This window comes from Athene cunicularia, assembly GCF_003259725.1.
Source record: "Athene cunicularia isolate RWA chromosome 14 unlocalized genomic scaffold, athCun1 chr14_part1, whole genome shotgun sequence".
NCBI lineage: Eukaryota > Metazoa > Chordata > Aves > Strigiformes > Strigidae > Athene > Athene cunicularia.
In genome coordinates, this window is record NW_020799118.1 from 14,061,739 (window position 1) to 14,088,596 (window position 26,858).

Below are 26,858 nucleotides of genomic sequence, written 5' to 3' on the forward strand. Positions count from 1 at the left end.
CCCCGGTAAGGAGGGCGGGGGGCAGGCGGCTGCCCGGGGCGATCCGCGGCGGGCAGGAAGGAGAACGGGGCGGGGGAGAGGCGGCAGCGCGGCTCCGGGCCCGGCAAGGACTCCCCAAGGGCATCCGCGGTCCCCGGGGAAGGAGACCCGTCGCCGCCATGGCTTCCTCCTCCAAACCCCTGTCCCGGTTTTGGGAGTGGGGCAGGAATATCGTTTGTGTGGGGCGCAACTACGCTGAGCACGCCAAGGAGATGGGGAGCGCGCTGCCCCAGGAGCCCCTCTTCTTCCTCAAGCCTTCCTCGGCCTACGTGCGCGAAGGCTCGCCCATCCTCCGGCCCTACTACTGCAACAACCTGCACCACGAAGTGGAGCTGGGGGTGGTGATGGGGAGCAGAGCCCAGGCCGTGTCCCAGGAAGCAGCCATGGAGCACGTGGCAGGTTATGCCCTGTGCTTGGACATGACAGCACGGGACACGCAGGAGCAGTGCAAAAAGAAGGGTCTGCCCTGGACCTTGGCCAAGGGCTTCGGTTCGTCGTGCCCAGTCAGTGACTTTGTGCCCAAGGAGAAGATCCCAGACCCTCACAAGCTGAAGATCTGGCTCAAGGTGAACGGTGAGCTGAGGCAGGAGGGGGAGACCTCCTCGATGATCTTCTCAATCCCTTACCTGATCAGCTACATCAGTGAGATCTTCCCACTGGAAGAAGGGGACTTGATCTTGACGGGGTCTCCCAAAGGAGTTGGGTCTGTGCAGGCCGATGATGAGATAGAGGCCGGGATAAGAGATGTCCTCTCCATGCGGTTTAAGGTGGCGCAGCAGATGCGTGGATCCTAACTGGGATCCAGTCTGGGACTCTTGTCTGTGTAGGAGGAGGCGCTTTTGGGAACATCTGTGAAGGAAGAGGCACACAAGCTGTCCTGTACATTAAACACACCCAAGCGTTGAATGGACTGTCAAAGACACATAACCCATGAGCTTGAAAGGCATTTGACTAAAACAGCCCCGTTTCCATGGAGGCTGAAGCCTCCGCTGAGGCTGTGAACCTGGAGACAACCCAGCTCAGGGCAGACGGTTAACACCAAAACAGTACCTTGGAAGTGTTGATGGAGACAGCGTGGCGGGGAGCTGGGCTGACTGTCACTGTGCGTGCTCCTCTATTCTGCTGATGCTTTGAACTTTGCCAGTGTATTGCCTTAAAATAAAAATTAGAAAATAAACAGTGATTGTAGGAGCTAAAGCTCACCCATGCTATGTAAAATCAAAGATGTATGTGTAACAGTAAATCAAGAATTACAGCTTCAGAAAAAAATTTCTCTCCTTGGGGTATTCTACAATAAAAAGATGTTTGCTTTTTAGATTAGTTTCACGATTCCTCCGTGCATTTTTCAAATGTACAAATTAAATGAGGATTGGTTTCCCTCCCTTTCCAAGGGGTGTAATGCAGCAGGAAGTGTGCCAGATGCTTGGCAGATTTTTTTTCCTAAACTAAGCTTTAAATATGCTTCTAAAAGTAAAATAACACAAAAGATGAAGAATAAGGAAGCTCAATGGTGAAGATCACCAGTAAACTTGTCTTTACTTTTACTGATTTAAGTATATTTTTAATAAAAATCTAACTGCAACAATTATCGATACTTACCAGACGCAGTGCAACAGTTGGAGTTTTAAAATATTTCCAGCTGTTAAAAAGCTATGCTGTGTAACTTCTCCCGTTTCCAAACTCCAACTGATCTAACACTCTATACCAGTTTGCATGACAGCAAGTTCCCTTTCAATTCAAAGGAGTGACGAAGTTGTAAAATATAATTAAAAAAACCCTCCTCCACCCGCAAACATCAAAACTTACCATTTTCAAAGGTTGCACAGAACTGACTAATTTCTAACAAAAACAGATGGATTATTTTTTTACATATGTGCAAGCACCAAAGTTAAATGCTTCCATTTATTGGAGCCATATCTTAATAACCACTTTGGTTTTAAAAGTGCATTTGGAGAGTCTTGCAGAGAAAATGACTGTAGCCCAAAGACGAGCACCTCTGTGAAAGCAGCATGATCCAGGATACTGCAAATGGTAAAAGGACACGTGGTAAAAAGAAAGCAGAACATGTCGCAGAAGAAAACCAGACATTTTCCTATTGACTTGCTTCTCCAGCTGCACGCATCTGCAGCACAGCACTGCATACCCGTACACCACCTGCACCGGGTACCAATCCCGCAGACACACAGACCCTTCATTTCACTGTATTTTGACTTAAGCCAATGACTTGAAGCACACGTAGATGTTCTTTGTTGAGGCCTAAATGCTGTGGACACAATACAGATTTCATCAGAGGGAAGGGTGAGGAACCGAGGCCAATGGAAACAAGCATTCAGCCATTACATCTGAACAGAACCAGCCCCTGGCTCATCGAAGGCAAAATGCTCCTTGATTTAAGCCTGCCCCTGTCAGCGGAAAAGCCACGCTCTGAATTTGTTGCAGCTCAATGGGCTGGGCCAGGCAGCAAAGTCAGGCCAGCAGAGCTGGGCTGAGCAGGGAAGTTAGGGGGAGTAATTCTGAAAGAGGAAGGATTAAATGCACTTTCTGTACTGTTTCCTTTGTGCCTGTCAAACATTACTGCCTATGGCAACAGCAACAATGCATCATTTGTAGTTTGGTCTTCAGCGCTGTGTATTGATAGAGGAGCTGAGTTGTGGTTAAAATTACTGGAAATATTCACTTCAGAATATTATCTGGAAAATGTTGAAGTTGTTTATTGCTGCAACAGGAAAGATACAGTGACCCAACACTGGCAACATTTTTTTGTACATTTAGTCCCCTGTTCCCACTCATATGAATAGGGGGATGCAATCTTGGAGTATTGCTTGTCAAAATTCACTGTTTCTGTAGTTGTTTTCTCTCTGCCACGTTGCTTTAATGGGTAGACAGTGCACCAGGGGTGATCGGAGTTCCGCAAGGTGTTCTACCCTACCAAATACTTGCAAGAGAAGGGCCATGGTGTCTTCCCACTCTTAAATAAACCAACTCCTGATATGCTCAGAAGGTGAGGACTGGTGAGTGTACCAAATACACCAGCTGTAAGGGAAGCTAAAGACAGAAACAGGTTGAAAAATAGGAAAAAAACACATGGAGAAGGGCAAAACGTACGTACATGGGTTCTTTATGTTCAGCTAAGAACAATTATCTTGGTGAAGAAGAGTCCTTTCTTGTCCACCACTTACAGCCTCAGCTTGCTTGTTTGGTTGTCAGAAGTCCCTGGTAATTGATTATTTCATTCTAATAAGGTTTAGTCTGCCCTAAAGAAAAGCAGCCTTGCAGACATCATGGCTATTTCCAAGACTCTGCAGTTGCCAAAAGTTCCACGTTTGGACACACCAACACGTGCACAAACCCAGGCAGTATTTCAAAGTGGGTATTTATTGTTTGAACCAACACAAAAGTAGCAAGGCAGTTAAAAACACAGAAGCTCAACAGATCTGTCTTGTACTATTTGTTATTTCTGATTTTTTCAAATGTATTCTACTAAACTGACTAAGAAATCTTCTGTCCCCCTTGTAAAGGATTGAATTCTGTAGAACCAACTTTTCTTAAGCCTAGGCCCTAGTACACTTTTAAAGGCACAATAAATTGAAAAGGATCAACACAGAAGCCTGCTTACAGGAATTAGTAATGCATATTCCTTCTTTACTATCAGAACATACTTAACATATATGACGGCATCAGCATTCTACCTCTAATAATACAGTGAAGAAAGTCTTTTTCCCAGCTGTTATCAATAGTGTAATCTCTTATTTCCAGTCTCTTTTCCCAACAACCTTTGACTCTGACTCCCCTCTGTTGGGTCTGCCAGTTTGCATGACAGAACATTCACTTTCAGTCCCGTTCTCCAATTGGGTGACAAAGTAACCTGTCAAAATAATTAAGACTATATAGCACTTTGAAATATATTATCTTCAAATATCACACAGCATGTTTAATTGACAGATTTGATTACACATATTTTACATTATTTTATGTACGAGTACACACATTTTATGCTATATACCTGTGACTACTGAAGTAACACACTTTCATTTTTCCCTGGAAATAGGGGCAGAGGGTGGAGGAGATGGGAAAGAACAGTTTTGCTAAGAAGGGCAGGTTTAAAAATGGGAGTCAGTTTAGAGTTGTCCTAGAACAGGCAGTTCTAGGAAGACGGAATCTGGTCCAGTATACAGCATGCAATTAAAAAAGGATATTGCAAATAATAGTAGATCATTCAACAATTGCTCCAGGTGTGTGAATCTACTATTGTTGTTACTTTAAGGAGAAGTGCAGATTTTAAACATACCCAGTTTCCAAAAATACAGGTAACTGAGGCATATACTTAGGTAACCCCATACACCATACAGTCTATTACATGTATTGACTGTGCCTTATTCTTGCAGACAGATACTGTTAACTTTATTCATTAGAAACCTACAGTCACAGAAGTCAGTGACAGAGTTAATCCTCTATACATGCTTTTGAAATATTAGCTCCTTAATCAGTACCAGCTAAGGGCAGTTTGTGTCTTTCATAGTTTGCCTGAAGAAGCCCTGCAAATATCTGGTCCTGCAGGGAGATCCCCTAAAGTTGAAATTATGACAAAGACTATTTGCTTGGAATATTCAGAATATATACAAAACCTAATCATTATTTTTAAGAGTTCAGCAAAACTGACATGGAATTTTTCAGTACTAAATATACTACTGAATAGGAAACAGCCACTGTTTTAAACTAACAGAAAATACTAACTTTAAAATAAATCTTGCTTCGTTCCAAAAGAATTTGCCATTTCAATGCAGTCTTCTTGTCATCTGCTAGAGTGAGGAATTCGTGGACCTGTTAATAACAGGACATCACAGAACACTTCCTTAGCATATAGTTATAACAACATCTCCACAACAAAAGGATGATGAAAAGAGCATCTTACACATTTTTATACATTTCTAAGCTGTATTTTTCCATTTTAACATACTGTTTGGTCTGATACATGTACCAAGATGGTCAGATTAATCAGAATAAATTGCAGGCTGTTTGAGAATCAAAGTTAGGGAATTCCAACCATATTCTCAGAAACGTGTGAATTAATTAAAATAAAACAGTATTCTTACATTTAACACATTTCTTCTAATTAGCAGCTACTGACTTCTAACTTTTGACTTGTTAAAAGCTGTGTGTGAGAGTGTGTATAGCCATATGTACACACATTTTTTTTAATGCATGTAACACACACTCATATACATGAAGAATATTTACATATATTTGTAATTTGCATCAGGCTTCACAGCTCAGATACAGTAAGAACAACATAATTAATTTCTACTTACTGTGCAGCCTAATGTTTCCTCAGCTACACAGTCAGACAGGTAACAAGAATAAAGAGTGCCTGTGTGATCTGTCAGATCAACAAGTATGTCAAAGCTTGCAAAAGTTGACTTTGAATCTGGAGACACGTCACTGCAGAAAGTGCATGTGTTTGACATTTCATTCACTATGAAACGGCATATTGAACTGAAACATAAGAAGATAATTAATGCATATATGCAGTTCCTCCTTGTTTGAAATTGTTTTCCAGACCGAGATTTCCCAAGAGACTTTTAATCTTTAAAAAAATTCTTCATTTTCTAAACTCTTAAAGTCTGTCTGAGACAAAATGGTCTCTTTTTATTTCTCTCCTCCAGGACCAGAAAGAACAAGTCCTTCATAAAGCCAGCTTCTCTGCTTTGCTGCTTCTGGAGGTCTACACAACAGAAATCCACATGGCATCCTCTAGAGGAGTTTTATTTCTTGCCCAGAATTGGACTAAAATATTGTTCTATCTAATCTGGGTCAGGGGAAGAACAACAAGCACATTTTAACACAAATTTAAAACAGGCAGTTGCTTACCATCTGTTGCGAATAACTTTAGATATATTATCATCAATGTCCAGTGTAGAAATGTAGCCATAGATAATGCCATAGAGTGGTTCAAGTTTCCCATCAATCTGTAAAGCTTTTTCCTTCAGCTGTTCCACAGTATAAACATCAACTATAGTCTCCACTAAAAATATAAACCATGTTAAGTGCATCTGAGAAAGAAAAATGCAGAAGAGCAACAACAAATTAAGGATCTTAAGGTAGTAAAAAGGAGAGGATTTGATCTAAAGCATCAGAAAGCTTTAGAGTCCCACACAGCTTCCTTTTCATGCAGGCTTATCATTTGAGAACTAAAAGTAAAACAAAAGGGGACTCAAACAAGGAAAATATCTAATATTTAATCTTTGTATGCCCCCAAATGAGTTTTTGACAAAACTTTCCCTCTCTGTTTTTTGTACTTATTTCAGACAGAAGGAACATGCCAGACAGGCTGCAAGTGGGCATAGTCACCAACCCTGAAGATATAGACCTGATAATATAAGGGGTAGCCCTGGTAACAACACTCCAAACTTTAAGTATTCAGCCAGGCCATACCTTAGTTTTGTTTCTACAGACACAAAATGCAAAAACTTGGTATTTCAGCTGCACTGTGAAACCACACTATAGAGATAAATAAAATCAAAGTGTTTGGATCCATGCTTACAGTTAACAGATCCTTTTGACTGCTCGTCCATTTTATCATGCAGAGCTCCTGACTGTGCACACTCTTTTATGAAGCTGAAGAGAACATTTGCTTCTGCTGTTTCTTGAAAATGTATTTTTAAAAGTTATTGATGTATGTAGCATGTAAAAATAACAGCATGTTTTACCACTTTTTATTCTGGTAGCACCAACACGTTGTCTTTTGGAATTAGCCAAGAGATGCTTTTTTCTTTCTTACTTTGTTAGTCCTACATGGCATGTATGAAGGCTGCTTCAATCAAATTTTAAAAAATAAAATAAAATTTTAAAAAAGAAAAAAGTTTGGAAAACCAAAAGCATTGGCCACTCCATAACAGACAAAACCAGGGACCTTTCTGAGGCAAGCAGGAAGAAAAAATCAGACCTCCAACAGATCCATTCATGCATTCTAGCCTATAATGATTACTAATACCAAAGCAATACTTCAACAGCTCTTACCTGGGTTAGTTGTAATGATGGTTTTTGATATCACAGTTGCAGTCATACAGTTCCTAAATTTGTCAAAATTTATTCTCACATCTGATGCAAATATTACTGCGCACACACACACACAAAAAACAAACAAACAAAAAAAACCACCAACCCTGTTACTGTAGAACAAATATCACATTAAGAACTACGGTAAAAACATAAAAAATAGGCTATTATACCTGTTTCTCGTGGGATCCAACTCTGTGCAACCTGGATAGATTCATTATCCCAACTAAATTAAAAGAAATTAATGTATCAAAACATTTTTGAAACAGCACTCAAACTGTTTAGTAGTAAACTACTAAATAATACAGTTATAATTAAATTGGTCCAAATGGACACAACTCCTTTGTTACACGCAGATGAAATGCTGCGTATATCCTCAGGCATCTAGTTGCAGCCAGCCAGGATGCTCTATGTACAGTCTAATGCAGTCCCTATTTTTTCTGGGATAAAAGACTTAGATTGTTCAGAATGACTCAATGCAGAATATACCTAGAAGAATACTCTGTGTATTTCAGAGCTTTGACAAAAGTAATTTCTAGCTAATGCCAATCACTGTTAAAATAACTGCTTATCAGATGAGCCTTTTCTGTGGGAACAAGCTGATTGCTCACATCACTAGGCCAGATGTTCAGCTGGCTTTCCAACACTGGAATCCTTGTAACTGTGGATGATGAGACTAGAGTGAGGTCAGTGGTATCCCTCAAAAATGATAATTTGATGCTTAGGTCCCTTGATAAAATCTCATTTAGTTCCTTATATATTTGGATGGCAAGAATACTACCAAAGCACAGTTTTGTTTCTGGTGGTGGGGGTTTTTTTGCTGTTTTTTTTTCTTAATCCTTGGAAACAGATTGCAGATATTTACTTTTCATCCAGCATTGCTCAGCCACCTCTTCACTGATGGCCTCTGAAATACCTTCACTACAGTACAGTTGTTCAAGGATTTCCTGAAACTTTGCCTCTACCTACAGTTCCATGAAAGCAAAAAAGGCAGTGTTTAGTAACAGTAACACCACCTGGACTCTGTTTCTGGGACCTCCTGAGGATACCTCTCTGTTTCACTAGTACCAGCACTGAAACACAAGTATCAGAGGTGCTGCTGCGAATTAACACTGGTGGCAGCTTGAGGCCTAGAAGACTTCCCACTGTAAATGCTCAGTGGTGCTCGTGTGTACCCACTGCGTTAAACATTACACTGAATGATAACACAGTTTCTAACTTGGACACAGGGTGCACCTCTATCCTGCTACTTCTATCTAGGGAACAAAGGTCACCACAACCAACAAACAGCAAACCCAGTGCAAATACCCACGTACCCTTGCAGGTAGATAAACCAGGAGATTATTGAACAAACTGGGGGCAAAATGCAAGTGTTCCTGTGTAAACAAACCAGTATTTACATGCATAAGTGGAATGGACATTGTCATGTCTGTAAATGGCATACGGTGTCAAAATACGGCCAAAGTAATATCAAAATGTTTCTACACTATTTTAAACATTTAAAAGCTATTTCAACCAATTTCCATTCCACTTGTTAATTCTTCTTGGCTCTAAAAGTGAAGCATACTCCTCTTTTTTTCCCACTAATCTGTGGAAAAAATGTACTGCCTTTGCAACAGTTTTTAAATGCCATTTCCTGAATTAGTTCAAATTTCCACATTACAAAATGTAACTGTTTGGAATTAAGCTTCATTTTGCCATTCATGAGCTAGCAGTCTGTCAGCAAGTCATAAAACTAGACAATACATATAAGGTCACTCTAATCGCTTTTCTAAGCCTCTCTTTAACAGACGTTGCTGCCTCATCCCAGTTGCCACCCAAATAGCAATACATTTAAATTAAAATATAGTATTATAACAGTAGGTATTATAGTTACTTTACCTACTCTTGCATTAATTTGTGTATTTTAGGGAATTAAAAAACATTTTACCATATGATTGGAAAAGACATCTCTGTTTCATCATACAGCTTTACTTCACATCTCTGACCTTTTCTTTTGTCTGAAGTTGTAAAATATTTTGGCTCCCCAACCTTTAAGAAGAAAGAGAAGCAGTCACTACTAAGTGTTTAGGAGAATAAAAGTGATAACCTACAAAACAGAAGAGTTAAAAAGAGAGAAAAAACCCATATACACTATTAAAAGAAAACCTATACACCACTAAAAGTTCAACAATGGTAACTTTACTTCAGGATAAAGGGATGCATTTTATTTTCTAATAATGCATGGTTTATGTGCGTGTGAGTTATCTACTGCTTGTACATGCATGACTTCAAAAAGACAACTCATGTAGGTCATTTCCATTCCCTAATTTCCCCTTTCATGCTGATGAAAATCTTAAGCAGCTGGTATGGATATTGTATCTCAGCTGAAGTGACTGCCAACCTAAACAAACAACAAACCAGTGATTCCTGTCTACTCTGGGTCCCAAAATCCATGTTCATACTTAGGTCAATTAAGTTACCCATGGTACAGTAGAAAAAAAACATTACTCTGTTGTGCCTCCTTAACTTACTGACATTACAGCAGCAAGCACATTCAGTATTCTTCCATCGAGGCTTTGTCCATTTGCAATGATATCACCCAGTGAATAATAATCCTGAGGGTCCTTGACGGGCAGATGCAACAGAGAAAGTAGTTTCGTGTCTGTTTCATAACATGAAGACGTTTTGACCGTTGAATGATTTTCACTGAGCAATAACTTGTAGCAGCTAAATAGTACACACAAATCACATCGATCAACACTTCACTCACCAATATATTAACAGTGTAAAATGTTAATTCAATTAACATGAGAAAATAATGCTGATTTACTCCACTATTGTCTTCCCTAAAGATAGGGAAAAGCTCGAATTAATTTGCTCTAAAATTATTTTTTTAAAAATATATATACTTTACTCTTACAGAAGACTTATTATTGTGTACTTTATACTTATTTATAATTAAGATGCTAGCAACGTACAATACATATTGGTAAATCTTTCAGCCCTTATCAGTCACTAAAAATCACCAAGTTCTGAAATGTCTGTAATCCAGGTTTCGGCATCATGACATAAGACACTCCTACAACCTGGACTTGGTAAGGTGTTTTCAAAAGTTTATAATGCACTGTTAGTGAGTGGAAATAAAATATATTTAATACATTCTGGATAAATATATTTTACAAATGCTTTTGAAATCTATAGATTTAGAGAGAAGCTCTTTTCCTCAGTGAAGTTTCTACCTGAACCTGTTCTTTTACTTCTTTCCATTTAGCCAGGAAGTAAGTAGTGAGTCTAACTACTACAGCTATACACTTGCTATGAAGCTTAGAGAGGATCAATAAGCAAGAACATGAAACTTCTACCTTGCCAATTTAATGTGCATATATGCAATGTTCCTATGACTGCCATATGATTAAAAGTATTAAAATATGACCAATTAGGAAAGAAACCCTAATTAAAGAACATGTGTATCAGTCTATCTTTACATAACATCTGCATCTTAGATAGATAAAATGTATCTAAATTAAGACTTGCAATGTTAGTTTCATACACCAGTTCCCATTGTTCAGCTTTTAGAGAGTACACTGAAAGACAACGTATATACATTGCAGGATACAAAAGAAGTGATGATGCCTTACCAAATAAGTAATGAATAGCATTATAACATATTAAAATACCTTCTAGATAAACATGTTGTGTGAATGGATTTTGATACAGATAGACCTTCCATAAAGCAGTTATGTCTGTTAAAACACTTTAACAAAATCAAATCAATTTCAAATAATATTAGTAGACTCAAAGAACAAAATTTACTGTTTAGTTACAAAGAACATTATTACTTTAGGACAAACAAAGACCATCTACTGAGAAAAGATTCTCCTTTGAGATTACTTGACCATACATGGTTGAACAGAGGGAGGAAGGAACAGCTACATAAGAAGACTAACCCCAAATACTTCTACCAATTGCACGCTGTGGCAATCAGCTAGCAGCTAAAGCAAGGCTTAACTTGGATCTTTCTGGAAAGAACTACCAGTCTATGCTTTAAATTTACCTTGGAGTTACAGGGTTGAATTTTTCTTCCCTTTCTGCTTCCTTTGACTGAACTAAAGGATTTTCAATTGTAACTAAAATGAAACATTGATAAGTAATGTTAGAAAACTGAATGTAGATACATATGAAGAGAGATGGCTTTTTAAAATGGCTGGTTTTAAGCTTGATATGGGAAGGAAAAGGTACATGCAGTAACTACTGCTAAATGTTTTCATACTGAAAACCACATCTGTCCAGACAGCTCACATTATAGCCAAGGTCCCACAGGAGCCCTCAAGACATTTAATGGAAATAAAATAACACTGAGTTCTTGTGTGTCTACTGTTCACAGACACAAGTTTTATCCCTCTGGTTTAGCAACCATGGGCAGTAACATAACAAGGTAAAGGCACAGACTGTAAATAAAGGTAAGATTTTCATTGTGTTTTTATGAACAATCATAGTGATATCTCAAACTAAATGGAGATGAACTACAGTTTACTTTTTGTAATTTATAAGAACTTAATATAATGTAATAATTTAGATCGATTAACTGTAGGTAAGTTCTGGGTGGCTGCATTCAGTGGGTTTGTATCTGGTGTTTTTGTTGACATATTTACTGGTTTTGAATTTAAATCCTTGAAATCTTATTCCTTTCCTCTTTATACTTAGCATAACTGAACAATTTGTTTCCAATTAGACTGTTTTCTGAGTCCTCAGAGAAAAACATAACAAAACCACAAACACATAACACTGATTTACTGGGGGGAAAAAATGCATTCAAACAGAATCATGTTAAGAATAAACTCCAGCTTACCACAGTCACCGACTCTAAAGCTTTGTGAAAGTGATCTAATATAGTCTTCTCTGCCCCAAGAGTGTACATTTATAAAATAAGTCGGTGAATCACGAATAGTAAAACTGAAGGTGTATCTTTCAGAACCAATGTCTGCAAAAATAAACACCACTGTTACAGTTCGTTAGCACAACTTGATTTCAATCCAGAATATATGTATAAAAACTATTATTTCGAGGCTTTTCCTAGATTTTGTCATGGATTTACTACCCGCAATCTGGCGAGTACCACTAGAGGTCAGCAGGCTGTGCAGTAAACACTGGTGTTCCTGAAGGGATGGCTGCAACTCCGGCCCTGGTTGTACCCGTGCCATCCCATCCACGCACGCATATCGCTGAACTTTAGGCAGCACCACATAAACTTGCAGATCTAATAAAAGAACCGTGCGATACTACACTCAAGTCACGGACAAACACATAAAGAGGGCTAATGCACGAAGCAAATCTCTGAAGGAGTTTCTGAATTCTGTAACAAGTAGGCTGCCTTTAGCTGGTTGTGCCCGTGTATGAGAGTCCCGTGACAACATAAAAGGCTGCAGATCACAGGCAGTATCATTGCCCAGGACCAGGGGCTTTAACTGAATAAAGCAAAGTGTTTCCAGCTCTATAGAAAGCTCATGGTCAAGAGGGTATCAGGCTCTGAAACACTGCACTCCCTCTTACAGCTAACTGACACGGTTTTCCACGGATCATACAGCTATGCGATATTTTTAAATTATCAGTGAAAACTGTATAGTGATCCGCACAGAGCAAGCATAATCTAACTGTAGTTCCACGGAGGCATAAACATGAGCACCCCACTTTCAGACTATGTAGGATTGTTTCTAGTGACGATGATGACTTCCTTCTAAAAATCCACCACTAGAGCAGCTCAGCAGGAGACAATGCCAGCAGAATGGCTGAGCACTTCACACAGAGCGGGGTGGCCCTCTGTGCCTGGCGGTGCTTCCTGGCAGCCTCTGTATCAACCCTAAGTGGTAGAAACATTATTTCAATTCCAAGCTAATGCTGTATTAACAGTGTATTATTCCCATTTTTTCTTTAGGAGTGAATGATAAGAAGCTGGTGCTACTCGGACCAGCAGTTGTTTCACTCCTCAAGACATCTCCTTAACATTTCTGTTTTAAGAGAGAATCAACATGAAGGGACCAGATCAATTCCAACAGTATTTATATAATAGCGGATTCATATCGGTACCGTCTTCTTCAGACCCTGAAACACTTAATTCCATGACAGAGTTTTTCCAAACAAATTCTAATTGATATGATTTAACCAAACTAATGCTGCTCTTTCATCTTGGTTCTCAAACACACACAATGGTTTTGCACATTTTTATTCTATACATTTTACACTAAGAAGTCTGTTTATCGCTTAAATACTGATTCCAGTTATATATGCCAAATTATACCGTATAAGAAAATGAAGTAAAAGCAGTGAAAATGGACTGTACTTTTTCTGTCTGGAAAGCCTCTGACATCTGTTTTCCCAATAACCACACCGATTACACTCTAAAAAATAAAGAGATTACAGAATACAAGTATTAAACACAGATGTATATGATGAATTAGATTTCATGGACTTGCACTCTATTGATGATAATAAACATATTTCTGACTGGTAATCATTTTAATCTATTTATTCCACAGTGCCATACGAACTAAGAACTAAAACATAAACATACAATTTCACTCTAAGAAAAAGAGTGACTAATAAAAATATTCAGAGAAATACATCTGTTTCTGTTTGTAAAGACAATGGGAAGACAAAAGTTTGCCCCAAACATTCACAATTTTGGCTGTTGTAAAGCAATCTCTCCTCAGGTAGGCAGCAATATTGTTGCTTCATGCTCTCTGCACAGGTCTCAGATCTCCTTAAATGCACCGTGAAAAGTCTGGACAGGATTTATTTTACAGTTAAGCGTCCAAGGTTTCCCCTGCTGTCAGCACCAATACACACACGTGTACATCCACAGGGAGGGCCATTTATCCTATCCTCATCTAAGCAACATAAATTTCTACAGGTGCCTCTTTCTTGCTGTCTGTCTCTCAACAGACTACAAAGGGATCTCAGGCAAAGAACTTTTTTGATGATTCAAAATCAAATCAATCTTATTCAGTTTTGCTAAACCTGCATTTGTTATGCAAAATCACCCCAGCCTCAATTGTCAAACTAAACTACTAGGAGCAAACACACCCGGGAAGAAAGATATGTATAAATATATATATATAAACATATATATATATATATAAATAAAAATAATATATAGCTGTGTGGTGGTGGGGTTTTTTTTTTAAAAAAAAAAAGGTTCTCCACAGTGAGAGAAGAGTATTGCCATGCTAGTTTGGGATTTAAGAGGTAAGCAACAAAATTTGGTATGGTAAGAAGGACTGGAAGGAGAGACTGACATCGGAACAGTGCAAGGGTCCTTCCAAACCCACAGCTTCCCACATCTCTCCCACTTCCCAGGTGTGCTCACTTGCAGCTCTGCCCGACTGTCTTGTTCAAGCAGGGGAGCGCCAGCAAGCGAGGGGCAATGTAACAACTGCAGAATCACCACAGGTTGAATTCTGCACCTATCGCAGAGCAAAGCAACCTGGCTGACTTCACTGTAACAATATTGACATGGTCAAAAATTAGACCTCGTGTTCCCAGTTTACTTGGAATCACTAGATGGAGCAAGGTAACTGTCTTATTCTACAGTGGTGGCAATGAACTGATTAAGAGGACCTATGTGCACAACAGTGCAGTATCCTCATTCCTCCAGTCTTTTTAACAGAATAATTTCTATCTGTCCACAACATGTAGTGACTCAGATTAGGTTTTTATTTTTCTATTTTTGGCTCTGTTTCTTAAAAAGCGAACATTTCCACTAAATCAGATTGCAGCATACCCTGTATCTCACCACCAGTCAGAAGAACTGACATTTAGGATGATTTATGCTGATGTAAATCTGCAGTTTCCAAATAAGACCTTCCCTCTCCCTGTTGCAAATATATTCACCTCTCATATTAACACAGCTTGCCTGCACGGCAAGCTGGCAGAATGAAGTGATCTGGCTGGAAACTTTTTTGAGGGCGGGGGGGTAGAAAGAGGGTAGAAAAACTTCCATTTCCTTGATCAGCTTATTGTGCAACTACACAAGCACTAATTTCACCAAAAGAGGAGGAGTGGAACACGCCTTCAGTAAGGAAGCAGGCCATACAGCCTTTTTTGGCAGAGCATTGCTTACGGCTGCTCAACCAAATCATGAGACTGCAGCATTCACACACTGCAAGTTTCTTGGACTTTGATCTATTTCTCTTAAAAAAACCCCAAACAACAAAACAAAACAAACAAACAAACAAACAAACAAACAAACCTGCAAAGTAAAAACATAGGACATTTTGAGATACTTTGAATGATGGTGCTCAGCTGTTTTAACATCCTAAACACATACTGATTATTCTATCATGAGACACTAGTGATCTACTTTTTTGTAAAAATACTTTCTTTACTATATGTTGCTAAATGTAGTAATCAATATTAGTTTTATTTGTAAAATAAAAGCTTTTCACTGAGTGGATTACAATTTGAGAGTAACTGTGAATGACAGATTAAATTAGCTTTGCTGGAGACTAGGAGTTTATAAAAAGTTGGAAAGAATATACAACACTGCTTCAAGGGCATATACAACTCCTTCTCATAGTTCACCCCTTTCCTGTGATTTATTTATTTTATATGTTTAAAATAAATGAGAAAAAAAAAAAAAAAGCTAAATTGTGCCCCTCCCAAATGAAAAGCTGTGGGAAGAGGAAAACTCCTTGTTTTTACTCTCTTCACCAGCATAAGGACTTCCACGGGACACACAGCTCTGCAGCCAGTGCATCTGCTTGGAGCTGCTCATGGAGATGGGGCTGTGACATGGCATCCGTGGGGAAACATGGCCAAATCTGTGGGCAAAGCTGCCTCGCTGCTTTGCTCTCTGGGCTCCAACACCCAGCAGCACTGAACACACAGAAGACAAATTCTCACTGATGGGCTACACAGAGAAGGCTGGGAAACACTGTGACAGAGAATCATGTAGCCTTCTCCTTCCCATACTAAAACAGCATCTTGGGAGAGCAAAGAATGAAAAACTGCACTCCCAAGGCTTCCTATATTTTATTCAACTACTTAAAACCCAATGGAGAAAAATACCCTTTTACAGCACACTGCCCTGTTCAGTTCTTACTCCAGTGACGATAGTCCTCACTCATATGAGGACAATAAAAAAAATCATACACAAACATCTGTATGAATCTACCAACTCTTGATAGAAAGCCTTGCTGTTTGTTCTTTTTGGTTCATCCTACTCTCCTGTACTCCCACAAGCAAAATTCTTAGCTCCTAATAAACTGACAACTGCAAAACCTGGTTTTTGTTCTAAAGAAACAGAAATGATCCTATCTGACATGTAATTGTGAGATTTTTATCCAGTTTAAACACCATACCATTCAACAAGAGTTTTGTTTGAATAATTCAGGACTACATTATCTAGCTCAGAGGGACTGAGCACACAAGACTGCAGGATTGGGCCTTATGTTCATAGTTTGTAGTGAAAGACCATTGTAAGTTACAGATGTATTGTGACTACATAATGCTGACTCTGTACATGTCTTTACTAATTCAGCATCCATTTAAAACATTACAAAGAAGCCTCTGATACTTTCAGACATTGAATTGTCCAGTCAATATCTGTAGTTGTGGCATCCACATCCTATGGACAACAACAGCATCAATTTTCATTTTGCTGGTTTGTACACAAAGAAGGTAAGGTACTTTATATCTAACAATTATACTAATGCTATTAGTATCTAAATACATGTCAATTACATAATTTTGCAGTAATATAATACAGTCATATACAATTTCATTTGAGAACAAAAGTACTATGTCTATGAGACTTACAGGATGAGCAAGATTTGGATGCAGATCTGAAAGTGCAACAAAGTCCTGTGTTGAACTAGAATAAGCCATTCTTTATCTGTAACTTGAGAAAACTAATTTAGTTTTTTTAAAAATCTAAACAAATCACTTAAAACTATTCATAGTGAGAATAACAAGTTATTTTTTAGCACAAATGTTTTGACCTAAATAGCATCTGTTTTCAATAAAAAGCATTTTAAGCCATCTGAAGTAGACAATTCTTTATTGTTTACATTTGGCAATGTAAGTTATGAATTTTACTGTAACTACTCTACCTATGCTTCTCAAATAAAGGTCTGTAATTTTTATTTATTTATTTATTTATTCAGCATTAAATTACACCATTAGCACCAGCCTCTGAAAAATATTTACCCTCCTTCTCCTGTCTGGGAAGTCCAACTGAATTTAATGAGGCAGTTCATATATAAAAGACCATTTACATGGGAGGAAAGAAAAGCATTGGGTTGCAAGCCACCTTAATTGAGGTTTTGGATTTAAACTACTTTAAAATGTGAGTTCATTTCTTCCTCAAAGTAGAAAAGTTTTGAGTTTATTAAAATAAAGTTTTTGAAAATCAGTTGTTTTCAGGCTGACAACATAGCATTACTGACCATTCCTGCAAGCTACTGCACACTCAGGTCCTCTCTATTGATGCCAAAGTCAGGCCATGGATGCTTTGTTAGCCCATCTGAATGCCTTTTATTATTTCATGAGTACCCTCAGATATTTAGCAAATAGTTGTCAGATTCTATTTTTTTGTAAAAGGAACCATCAAGTTGTCTAAATCTTAATAACCTTTAATATGAGAGAGCTGCTGACATTTTTCAGAGGATGTCTGCTCAAACTTTATAACAAAAGTCCTGAATGGCTTTTGCAGCCTTTATACCTGGCACCTTCTGTGACAATTAACCATTTCATTGCGTGTTAGTCTGTTGAACACACTAGAAAAAAATAGACAGTCTATGCTTCAAAAAATGTAAGCAGTTACCTGAGAACTAAGTGATTTCTCTAAAAGAGCATTTCAGACTGAACTCTCACAGAAAGATATCTCAAAATTGCCTTACAAAAACTACTGAACAATGGGGCCCTCAAACCTTTTCCCAGCCCATTATATGGAAGAATTCATGTTCATGTTCACCTATGTAGGAAAGTCACCTCAATGCTCCCTCCAAGGCATGGTAATATTCTTGCCTCAAAAGAAGTTAAATATTGTTAAATGACATACCTCACACCACAGCTGAATCAGGTTAAAGAAAACAGCACTGGGAACACTTGTATCCAAGGAAGCTTAGAAAGGCAATTTAGGGTTTAAATTGTTGCAGGCCCTGCCGGGGGAAGCTGCAGGATGCAGTTGCACCCCTCACTTACCCCCGCAGGGCAGGGCCTGAGCTCTGAGGACAGCTGCGGGAACTTTCTCCCGCCACCCCCCAGGATCAGACCTTCTTCTGAGAGAAAGGACAAGATGGAAATCACAATAAACAAAAGTATGAAGCCTTTGGCACCACCAGCTCATCCCAAACTGGTATCTGGCACCAGACAAGCTTGCACCCCCAGAGCCATGCTGGCTCTACACCACAAAGAGGTTTTTCTTGCGTGGGCCCTCTGTCATTCTCATTCCTTTCCCTGCCCAAGCCCAAGCAGCTTATGGCGGCCGTCCCACGCAGACAGGGACAGGCCAGCTTGGAGGCTGGTCAGACAGGAGCCCCTACCAGCTCTACCTACCACCAAGGGGCTTCAGGGGAGACACAGACCAGCCGGGCAGGAAGGGAGCGCCCTGAAAGGAAGGTGTGTGGTGCTCTGGACAGGGAGACAAAATGGCGGCAAGCGCTGTGGGCGGGAAAAGGGCTCCGTGCCCTCTCACTGCGCGGGATCTTCCTTCAAGGGGCAGCGTGGGTGCGACGGGGAGCGGTGTGAGGGCGGCCAGAGCTCCACACAGCGGGCACCGGCCACAGCCCTTTGGCTCAGGGGATGGCTGCCAAGAAGAAGTAAAACACCGCCAGAAATTCAGAGTCCTGCAGCTTTCATGTACCTGAGGGAGGGCGCTCAGCCCAGAGCGGCCAGCCCAGAGCACAGCACCGTCAGCTTTGGCTCCAGTCAGCGAGCTCTGTGTCAAGTCCAGAGCTGAGGGTTCAGTGCTTGGGTTTCACTTTCTTTTGTGAGTCCCCTGATCTGTGGGGCTTTACCCAAGTCCCCCCGCCATTGCCGCCCTGCCGCTCCCTCTGGGGCAGCAGCTTCACCCCGACCTACACCAGGTTTCCCAGGTAGGATGTTAATTTGAACCACTTTGGCTGCATCTTTTGATTGCTGTTTAACAACATTTCTGTATTTTCTTGCAGTGCTACTCCACAGCAGGCTCTGGAAGATTTTTTCCTAACCAAATGCATTTAGCAGGATTGCTGAATCTCACATCCCCAGACTTAAACCCAACAAAACACCAACCCAGGAGTCTAAAGTCAGACTTGTTCTGCTGCAATTACAAATGCACAACACACCAGCAAGACAAAGCAAATTTCAGAAAGCTTTGGAGGAACAGTTCCCTAGATTATTTTTTTGTGTGTGTGTGTGTGTGATAGCTCTAAGGAAAAAAAGATTGCAGCCTATATTTTATAAATGAATTAAAATTTATGGTTTAAGATATTATTTGTATTGATTTGCAGACAGCACTCTGGGGTTTTCAAGGGCCTGAAGAAGACTGGAGTGAGCTATTTTGTCCATTTATATTGCATATAAAATTATTTTTTATAAAAATCGATACTCTTCACTTCTGTATCATAAAAAATTTTACTCTTGATGAGTAATTTTATGACCTCAAGGTCATGGCTATTGAAGTTTTTAGTGTAGTCTGACAAATTCTCTGTGTTGACTCTGTATTATAGGATCTTTCATTTCTTCAATTAAACAGCTGAAAATGGATACCACCTGTGCTCTCATATTTATTGTGTCACTAAAGTCCATGATAATTACACTGTGCTGATGACAAATGGCATGCCAGAGAACTGACAGCCTGGGTGGTTGTTTTTTTAGGTCACCTTTATATACAGTATGATCCATGGATTTAACTTTGTTCCATAGATTTGAAGTCTCCAGTAACCAGAATGAGGTGATTTTTTTGTTAGTTCTGTTAATTATCTCAAGCTAATAAACAAGCAGAAGATAATGAACATGGTGATGGGGTCCTAATTGATTGGGAAGAACTTGTACACTAGCTGGAAAATGCTGGCAAAGGTACAGGTCTCGTTCTTACTACCATGACTGCAAGGTAAACCAGGAAAAAAAAACAAATGAAATGAGATCTGTGGGGTCTCCACTGCTGCAGAGGGTAATAAAAGCAGGATCCCAGCCCATGGCCTTGCAGGCACTGAGCTTGTACCTCAGCAAGGTTTTGGTGGGTCATAAACACCTGCTTAAATGGAGCCTTGCTGAACCGAGCTGGGATCTTGTGCTGCTGCCCAGCATGGTCAGCACTTTCGTTAGGTTTTGTCCAGGTTTGTCTCCCACAGGCACAAAGAGCAGGTGAAACCCAACGCTGCCAGTGTCCCTGGCCCAGGGCTGCAGGCTTTGTTTCATTTCAAAGCCACCAGAACAAGGATGCTGTTGTGCAGCACTCCTCGGTGTCCCCATAGCCTCAGTAGACATCTAATGATCAGGTGGTTTTATTTTGTGGTTTAGTTCTACTCCCATTTTCAATGTGTCTACATTTTGGGAAAAAAAAAAAAAAGCTGCTTTTTACTTTCCCATGATAGCTCCTGCTAGGAAGATGTTATCAGGGCCATCATGAAGGGATGCACAGATCTGTCTGCAGGCACAAAGGCAGTGGACGTGAGACCAGAGTTATTTCCCTAGAAGACGTGATTAGATGTTTAATTTCTAACTTGCAGATACTGAGGCAAGAATTCATTTGACTGATGTACCTGTCTCACAACGATGCTGTGACATCTGCTATTCGTGGGGCACGTGGCACAGCAGGGGACAGTCAGTGATTTGGGCTCCTGTAGGTTACTGTAAACAAATAACATCTTTTTTTGGTACTTACAATAAACAAATGTCTAACCTGAATATCTCCTGTTAATTTACAATGTCAACTGATTCTCCAGGTTAGGAGAGCCTGATAAAACAAAAGTTACTCAGCTTTACTCAATCTTTCCTCCTCAGCTGACCTCAGAGTAGTCTCTAAAGAAATCAGCATCGTTATCTCCCTTTGACAACTGGAAAAAGAGAGGCAAGAGAAAGACCAGAAGCAGTTTCCTGAGCACCACATGAGGACCTGCTCCCCTCTCCAGTACTAGCACCAGCCCCTGTGGGAGTGCAACAATATTAATTCAGTATTTTTCCGATCTAGTGCTTGATCTCTGAAAGGTCTGAGTGATTTTAACTCTCTAGCACTTCAGCGGCACTTAGCACTCTGCCAGATTCAATCTGTGATTAGCAGACACTTCCTATACACAGCTGCAGATTGCACAGTCCCTGCTAATTGGCCTTCATGAATGGATTTATTTAAATTACACTCATTGGCATGGTCAAGGAGTGCAAATGCCATTTTGTAATTCACTTAGCAATTTGCTACGTGACGATCAGTACCGTTTGCATGCAGTGTAAGCTGGTCCCTGTCCAGAGACAGCAAGGACGTTTCAGAAATCATCTTCAAAAGGATCTTCAAAGTTAGAGCAATATAAAAATATTTGCTCTGCGAGTTTTGTGCTGTTGACAGCATTTGCTGAGTGGGTTCATTGAATATTTATAAATTCTTAGGACAAAAAGAATCTGTAAAATGAAAAGGGCAGACCTGTAATTTTATGTAATTGGCCTGACTGAATGCATTAAAAGCAGCAAATTATTAAAGGTATTCACTGTTCAGCGGCTTTGATTGATACCTGAACTGGCTGCAAATCAGGAGTGCTGATAGAGTAATGATGGACATCTTTAGCAGAAGTAATGCAGGTGCTGATGAGCAGCCAACAGGTGCTCAGTGTGTTGAGGGATATTTAATCTAAATTTTTCCCCAGCACTGCAGCAAGTTATTGTTCATCTCTTGCTTTGCCTTGCATCTCCCTCATCCTGGTCCCCACTAATCGCAATGCTATTTCAGTGGGATTTCCTTGCTCTGAGCTGCACAGCAACCTGGATGTTTATTTTAAAACTAAAAATAACACGAACTATGGCTGGTTCCGGCCTAATCTGTGCTAATTCTGGCTTCTTTGGTCCAGGGAAGACACCAAGACCTGAGGCTGGTGCACCCGCGTGGCAGCAGCGCCAGTGGTGCTTGTGTGCCTGCAGGCAGCTCAGACGCCGAACGTGTGTGAGCAAACAGGACCACGTGCCGGGTGCTCGGGCGGAGATGCCAGCAGCTCTCTTCTGCATGAGGAAAGCCCTATTGCTGGCAAAGAATTAAAAAAAATGCTTTCTTTAAGGTGTAAAGCTATGTGGGACATGTAAGCACCGCTCTTTCCAGCTGTCCAGGAAGGACAGCGTTTTGAAACAACAGCTGCTCTCAAGACAACAAAGTCTCCCTGTTCCCTCTGATGAATTCACATGAAACTGCTTAAAACCAGACCCACGACCAGGGAGTGAATGGCAGCTACAGGGCCCGAATGCAGCAAGCACGTCATTTCTGCAGTGGTCTGTGCTGAAGGGAGGCAGCGTCCTCGCTCTCCAAGGCAGGGTCTGGATGTCCGTTAATCAGCAAGCTCAATTCTTAACTATTTCAACGCTAATTAATCCCTTCTGCAACATTCGCACAATGGTGGAGCAGAAACGTCACACAACGCAGTCAAGAGGCCACAACCCAGAGGGGAAAGCAAGCCGTCAGCGCCAGCCTATACGCTGAAATCGGCTCACGTCAGGTGGCTGTCGCAGAATTTTAGAAAAAAATAAACATCACAATTGAAATCTAAGACCTTCTGGATAGTTACTAAGTAGTTGGTATATTTTCAGGGAACAGCTAGCAAACAAACGTATCCCAGAACTTATCTTTCTGTGTCTTTTTTTAGAGAAAAAAGCCAGAATAAGATGTCTATGTAGGAATTCACTGCTTAAAACACTGACACGTCTTTTTTCTTCAGTTCTCTTTGTCCGTACAGCGATACTCTACTCTGCTTTTTTAGAGATTAGTCTTTGATTGCCCATGATTTTAAAGCCCTCAGCTTGCTGTTCAGTTTGCCTGAAACTACAGAGGTGGAAAGTGTTGGGTTTTTTTTTTTTTGGAGCCTCCAAGCAGCATGAGAGCATTTAGGCTACAGAGAATAACTTCTCTCGCATATAATTCCAAAATAATTTAAATGAGGTCACTGAAATTACTTGGATTTTCATCACTTTCCCCAAGACTAGAATTTCCTCCTCCCTCTCTGAGCAAACAAATGATGAATATTTTCCAACAAAACATCATTAATTAAAAATACAACAATTAAAAATAGTTTTAGTGACAGCTCCCTGACACTAGGGGAGAATGCTTTGGGAGAAAAAAATAAGATATTTAGCATCAGTTGGCTGCCATTCAAACATTTTCAGCTATTCAAATCAAGGAAACCAAAACCAAATAAATTATATCTGGATTTCTGTTTGAGACACATGATACTGAACAGTACCAATTAGGACACACGGGATGAGCGTCTTCCAGCGACAAAACTGGGGGAAATCCCTTCCAAACTTCATTTGCTCTGGTTTCCAACCAAGTCTAAAACTTGATCCCTGCATGAGCAGTTCATAAGGAGGAAAACCTGGGACATAATTCTTAGAGACATATTGGGATGGCTGTAAAAGAAAACTGGGATTTTAGAGTAAATAAAATTTTTTCCCCCACCACAGAATTCAGTGAACAGAGCACCAGTGAAATCCAAATGACGTGTCCAAGCTAAACTTTCCAGCAAAAATATACCTTTGATCTGGCTGAGCGCTTGGCCCCAGCGCGGTGGTGGCAAGCCTCCCATTGCCTCTGAGAGCCAGGACCACATCCAGCCCCTTCCTAGGTAATCATGTGTCAACATTTCCACGGTACGCCTGGCTGCCTGTCAGCCAGCTTGTTAGAAAATTCCTGCAGACTGACACTGACATTTTAAGTTTTTATCCATTAGAAAAACAAAACCTCCCCCCAAAGCCTGCTCAGAGTGCAAAGGTACGAGACCTGATCAAAGCAGGACGTTATCAAGAAATTTTCCCTTTAGAAAGTGAACACTAGAGGTCAATCTAACAACTTGTCCCGGAAATATATATCCCTGGAATAAAATATTACAGACTTTTTGTGTGTACTGTACACCTCTCTAACTACATCCAGATTCACTGGCTTGGCAACGCACTTCATATCTAACAAGAGTTCCTTCTATTCTCTTGAATTTGTTCTTGTCTTGCTGTACATTAGTATTTCCTTTTCTGGAGCTTGCCTGTATGATTGCTGTCCCAATTCACGTGGCTCCCTAATGTACTTAACTACCCGTTTATGAAACGAAAGGGGAAATTGGCACTTGCGTGTGTAAATACTGGAGGCCAAATGTGTCCCCGATGTAACTCTGCTGCAGCCGGTGGAGTTAGATTAAAGATGAGTGCAGAAACAGAGGAGCAGCCATCGTCGCACAGATGAAAGCCTGTCTAACTTGGGATCTTGTGTCTCATGGATAAACCCACGGTTTCAAAAAGGCAAGAAGGAGCTTGCAGAGAACTGGGCTGAGATGCGATCGATGGGTTTGTGACTTCCAGCCTTGAAGTCTGATTCCCTTCCAAAGTGTCTCCCGTCTAATAGCCAAGGGTATGACTTCATTACCTGTGCCTCACGCTTTCATCGTCTCGTCTTCTGCCCTCAGATTCTGGAGGACCTTGTGGCTACAAAATCCCATGGACTATTTACACAACAACGCATGCAAAGATGGTTTCGGTTTGAGGTTTTTTTTTCCTTTATCGTTCTTAAATACCTGGCCTTCCAATTTCAGTGAATTTCTTCCTCCCTCTTCCCTGCTCTTAACAACAGAAATAAGATGTAGCCCTCCCAGCCTGCTTCAGCCTCCTCACTGCAACCTTCTTTAGCAAGTCTTCAGCTCCCGTTTTATATGGCTCCTGTCAGCCAAACCCAATGGAGACACGGCAGGAGTGCAGGCTGACACGGAGGCTGCCTCCACCAGGAAAGCCAAGGGAGATCGAAGGCAAAAAAGTCAAGCCAGATGAAAGTGCAGATCCAGCAAAGAGTGTGTTTAAGCACAAAATTTCTCCCAGGGAGTCACCAGGACCGCTTGTGTGCTTTGCACTGAGCACATATGTGAGTGCTTTGCTGAACCCAGGCCAAAATGCAGTTCTTCTTTATGAATGTGGGCCAGATCCTGTAGCACTGAGTAACACCGATGAGTAACATTTATCCACACAAGTGGTCTCTGCGGAGAAGGGTTGCCAAGTCCTGGCCTTGTATGATTTTTTCCTTTAACAAGCAGCCAGAGCAGAGCTCCATATGGCAATGCCGACTCCTCACTCAGCAGCTTGCCTGCTGCCAGCTCCTCAGTGGAAATGACCCAGCGAGGCAGAAATCTTCCAGTTCAACCTTCATGTTACAATTACCTTTAAAAAACTGCCAGATAAATTCCTTACAATTCTTGCAGGGAGTTTCTCCCTGCTGTGGTTGCCTGTATGACTCTGGCGGTCCTGGCTGCAGCTGGTGATTCTCTCCTGGAGCAGCATCCAAGCCCTTCCTGCATGAAGGCATCTCCCAGGGCATGTCCAGAGGGTGTCAATCCTTAGTGCCTAGCTCCCTAGTGTCACAGAGGTGATGGGCTAGCTGGAAAAACCTCTTACACTCCTCTTCAGACAACCTGGCCCTAACATGGTGCGTAAAATTGTGCAGGGACACATTTAATAGCCCTTCTCAGTTGATGCATGCACCGGAGAGGTTTAGGAGGGGTACGAGAGTGGCTGGGCACAGGGATGGATGCCTTGTGCCACCATGTAGCTTTCATGTATTAACACCCTTGCTCCAAGACAGTCAAAATTGGGCAGCGCTGAACAGACCTTCCTCTTCACTGACCTCCCTCCTCACTGACCTCCCTTGCAGCTTGCCCCCAGAAGCTGGGGACTCTCAATGCCTCACCTTGATAGTTTTTCTTCCGTTAAATTGCACAAGGGAAGATGCAATCCTCTGCAGCCTTAGGTGCTGCCCTTCATCCCCATCTGTCAGGGAGTTACTGCAGCCAAAGGCTGGGTGCACCCAGAGGCTCCTCCCAAGGGCTGACAGCAGTGAGCACAGCAAAAAACTCCTCAGCACAGCAGAGGCATGTCACAGGGCCCTCACCAGCCATAAGGCACTGCGGGGACCCTGCCCGAGGCCCTCAGCACCACAGGGACCCCACAGGAGAGAGAAAGGACTGCCCATCCAGGGTCCTACCTCATTCCATGTTGTCTCCATCCTTCACCATCCCCTAGTCTGAGGGGCCACATATGCGATTCCCAGCAAAGCTCTGTAACAGGCTGACATTTCACAAAGGTGTCCAAAGATGTAGCTGCCATCATGGACTGGCAGCAATCAATGGGGAGCATGGCCATCTCCCATCCCTCACCACCAGAAGCTGCTCCTCACCACCTCCAGTGCAGCCCTCGGTGCCATCACCCTCCTCGTAGGGTCTGGACATATGGCAAAGGCAGGGGTGACACCAGAGCAGCAAAAGCCACAGTACATTAGGCACTGCTGTGGGCTTAACCCAGCCAGGGTCAGGCCTGCTGAGCACCTAGGCAGGATCAAGCCTAAACCAAGGCAAGCGGAAAGCCCAGGTTATACTTATGGAGTCTTTCAGCATCCCCACAACCTCAGCCCTGCCGTGGCGTGTGCGGTTACTGCCAAATCAATATGTGCGTCTTCCTGGTAAATAATTGTGTCAGTGGGATGTTAATGGTGCGCAGCGCTTGTGGTGTCAAGGCTTTTCTTTTTTTTTTTTTTTTTTTTTTTTTTTTTTTTCTTCCCCTTCCCCCCCTCCATGCCTTCCCAA

At 41.2% G+C, this 26,858-nt stretch overlaps 2 protein-coding genes across 2 annotated transcripts; one reads left to right on the top strand and one right to left on the bottom strand.

The window, feature by feature from the left end:
- Positions 1-20: 20 nt before the first annotated feature.
- Positions 21-1,359, top strand: FAHD1 (fumarylacetoacetate hydrolase domain containing 1). The gene has a single exon (XM_026858631.1). The coding sequence runs from the start codon at positions 159-161 to the stop codon at positions 831-833; it is 675 nt and encodes a 224-aa protein (XP_026714432.1). The 5' UTR covers positions 21-158; the 3' UTR covers positions 834-1,359.
- Positions 1,360-3,455: 2,096 nt separating this feature from the next.
- Positions 3,456-16,959, bottom strand: MEIOB (meiosis specific with OB domains). The gene is made up of 13 exons (XM_026859008.1): positions 16,891-16,959; positions 13,415-13,472; positions 11,927-12,058; positions 11,132-11,204; positions 9,609-9,804; positions 9,026-9,126; positions 7,269-7,321; positions 7,057-7,152; positions 6,581-6,682; positions 5,908-6,061; positions 5,349-5,532; positions 4,774-4,860; positions 3,456-3,904 (listed from the first exon to the last, which is right to left on the bottom strand). The coding sequence occupies exons 1-13, from the start codon at positions 16,957-16,959 to the stop codon at positions 3,770-3,772; spliced, it is 1,440 nt and encodes a 479-aa protein (XP_026714809.1). The 3' UTR covers positions 3,456-3,769.
- Between the last annotated feature and the right edge of the window lie 9,899 nt (positions 16,960-26,858).

Excerpts from the sequence above, each read along its gene's own strand:
- MEIOB (XM_026859008.1), bottom strand. The coding sequence starts at position 16,959 with ATGGCTTATTCTAGTTCAACACAGGACTTTGTTGCACTTTCAGATCTG. Across the intron at positions 9,805-11,131 it reads TTCAACCCTGTAACTCCAAG|CTGCTACAAGTTATTGCTCA; the intron begins GTAAATTTAAAG and ends TGTACTATTTAG. Across the intron at positions 6,062-6,580 it reads GTCAAAAGGATCTGTTAACT|TGGAGACTATAGTTGATGTT; the intron begins GTAAGCATGGAT and ends TTATATTTTTAG.
- FAHD1 (XM_026858631.1), top strand. The coding sequence starts at position 159 with ATGGCTTCCTCCTCCAAACCCCTGTCCCGGTTTTGGGAGTGGGGCAGG.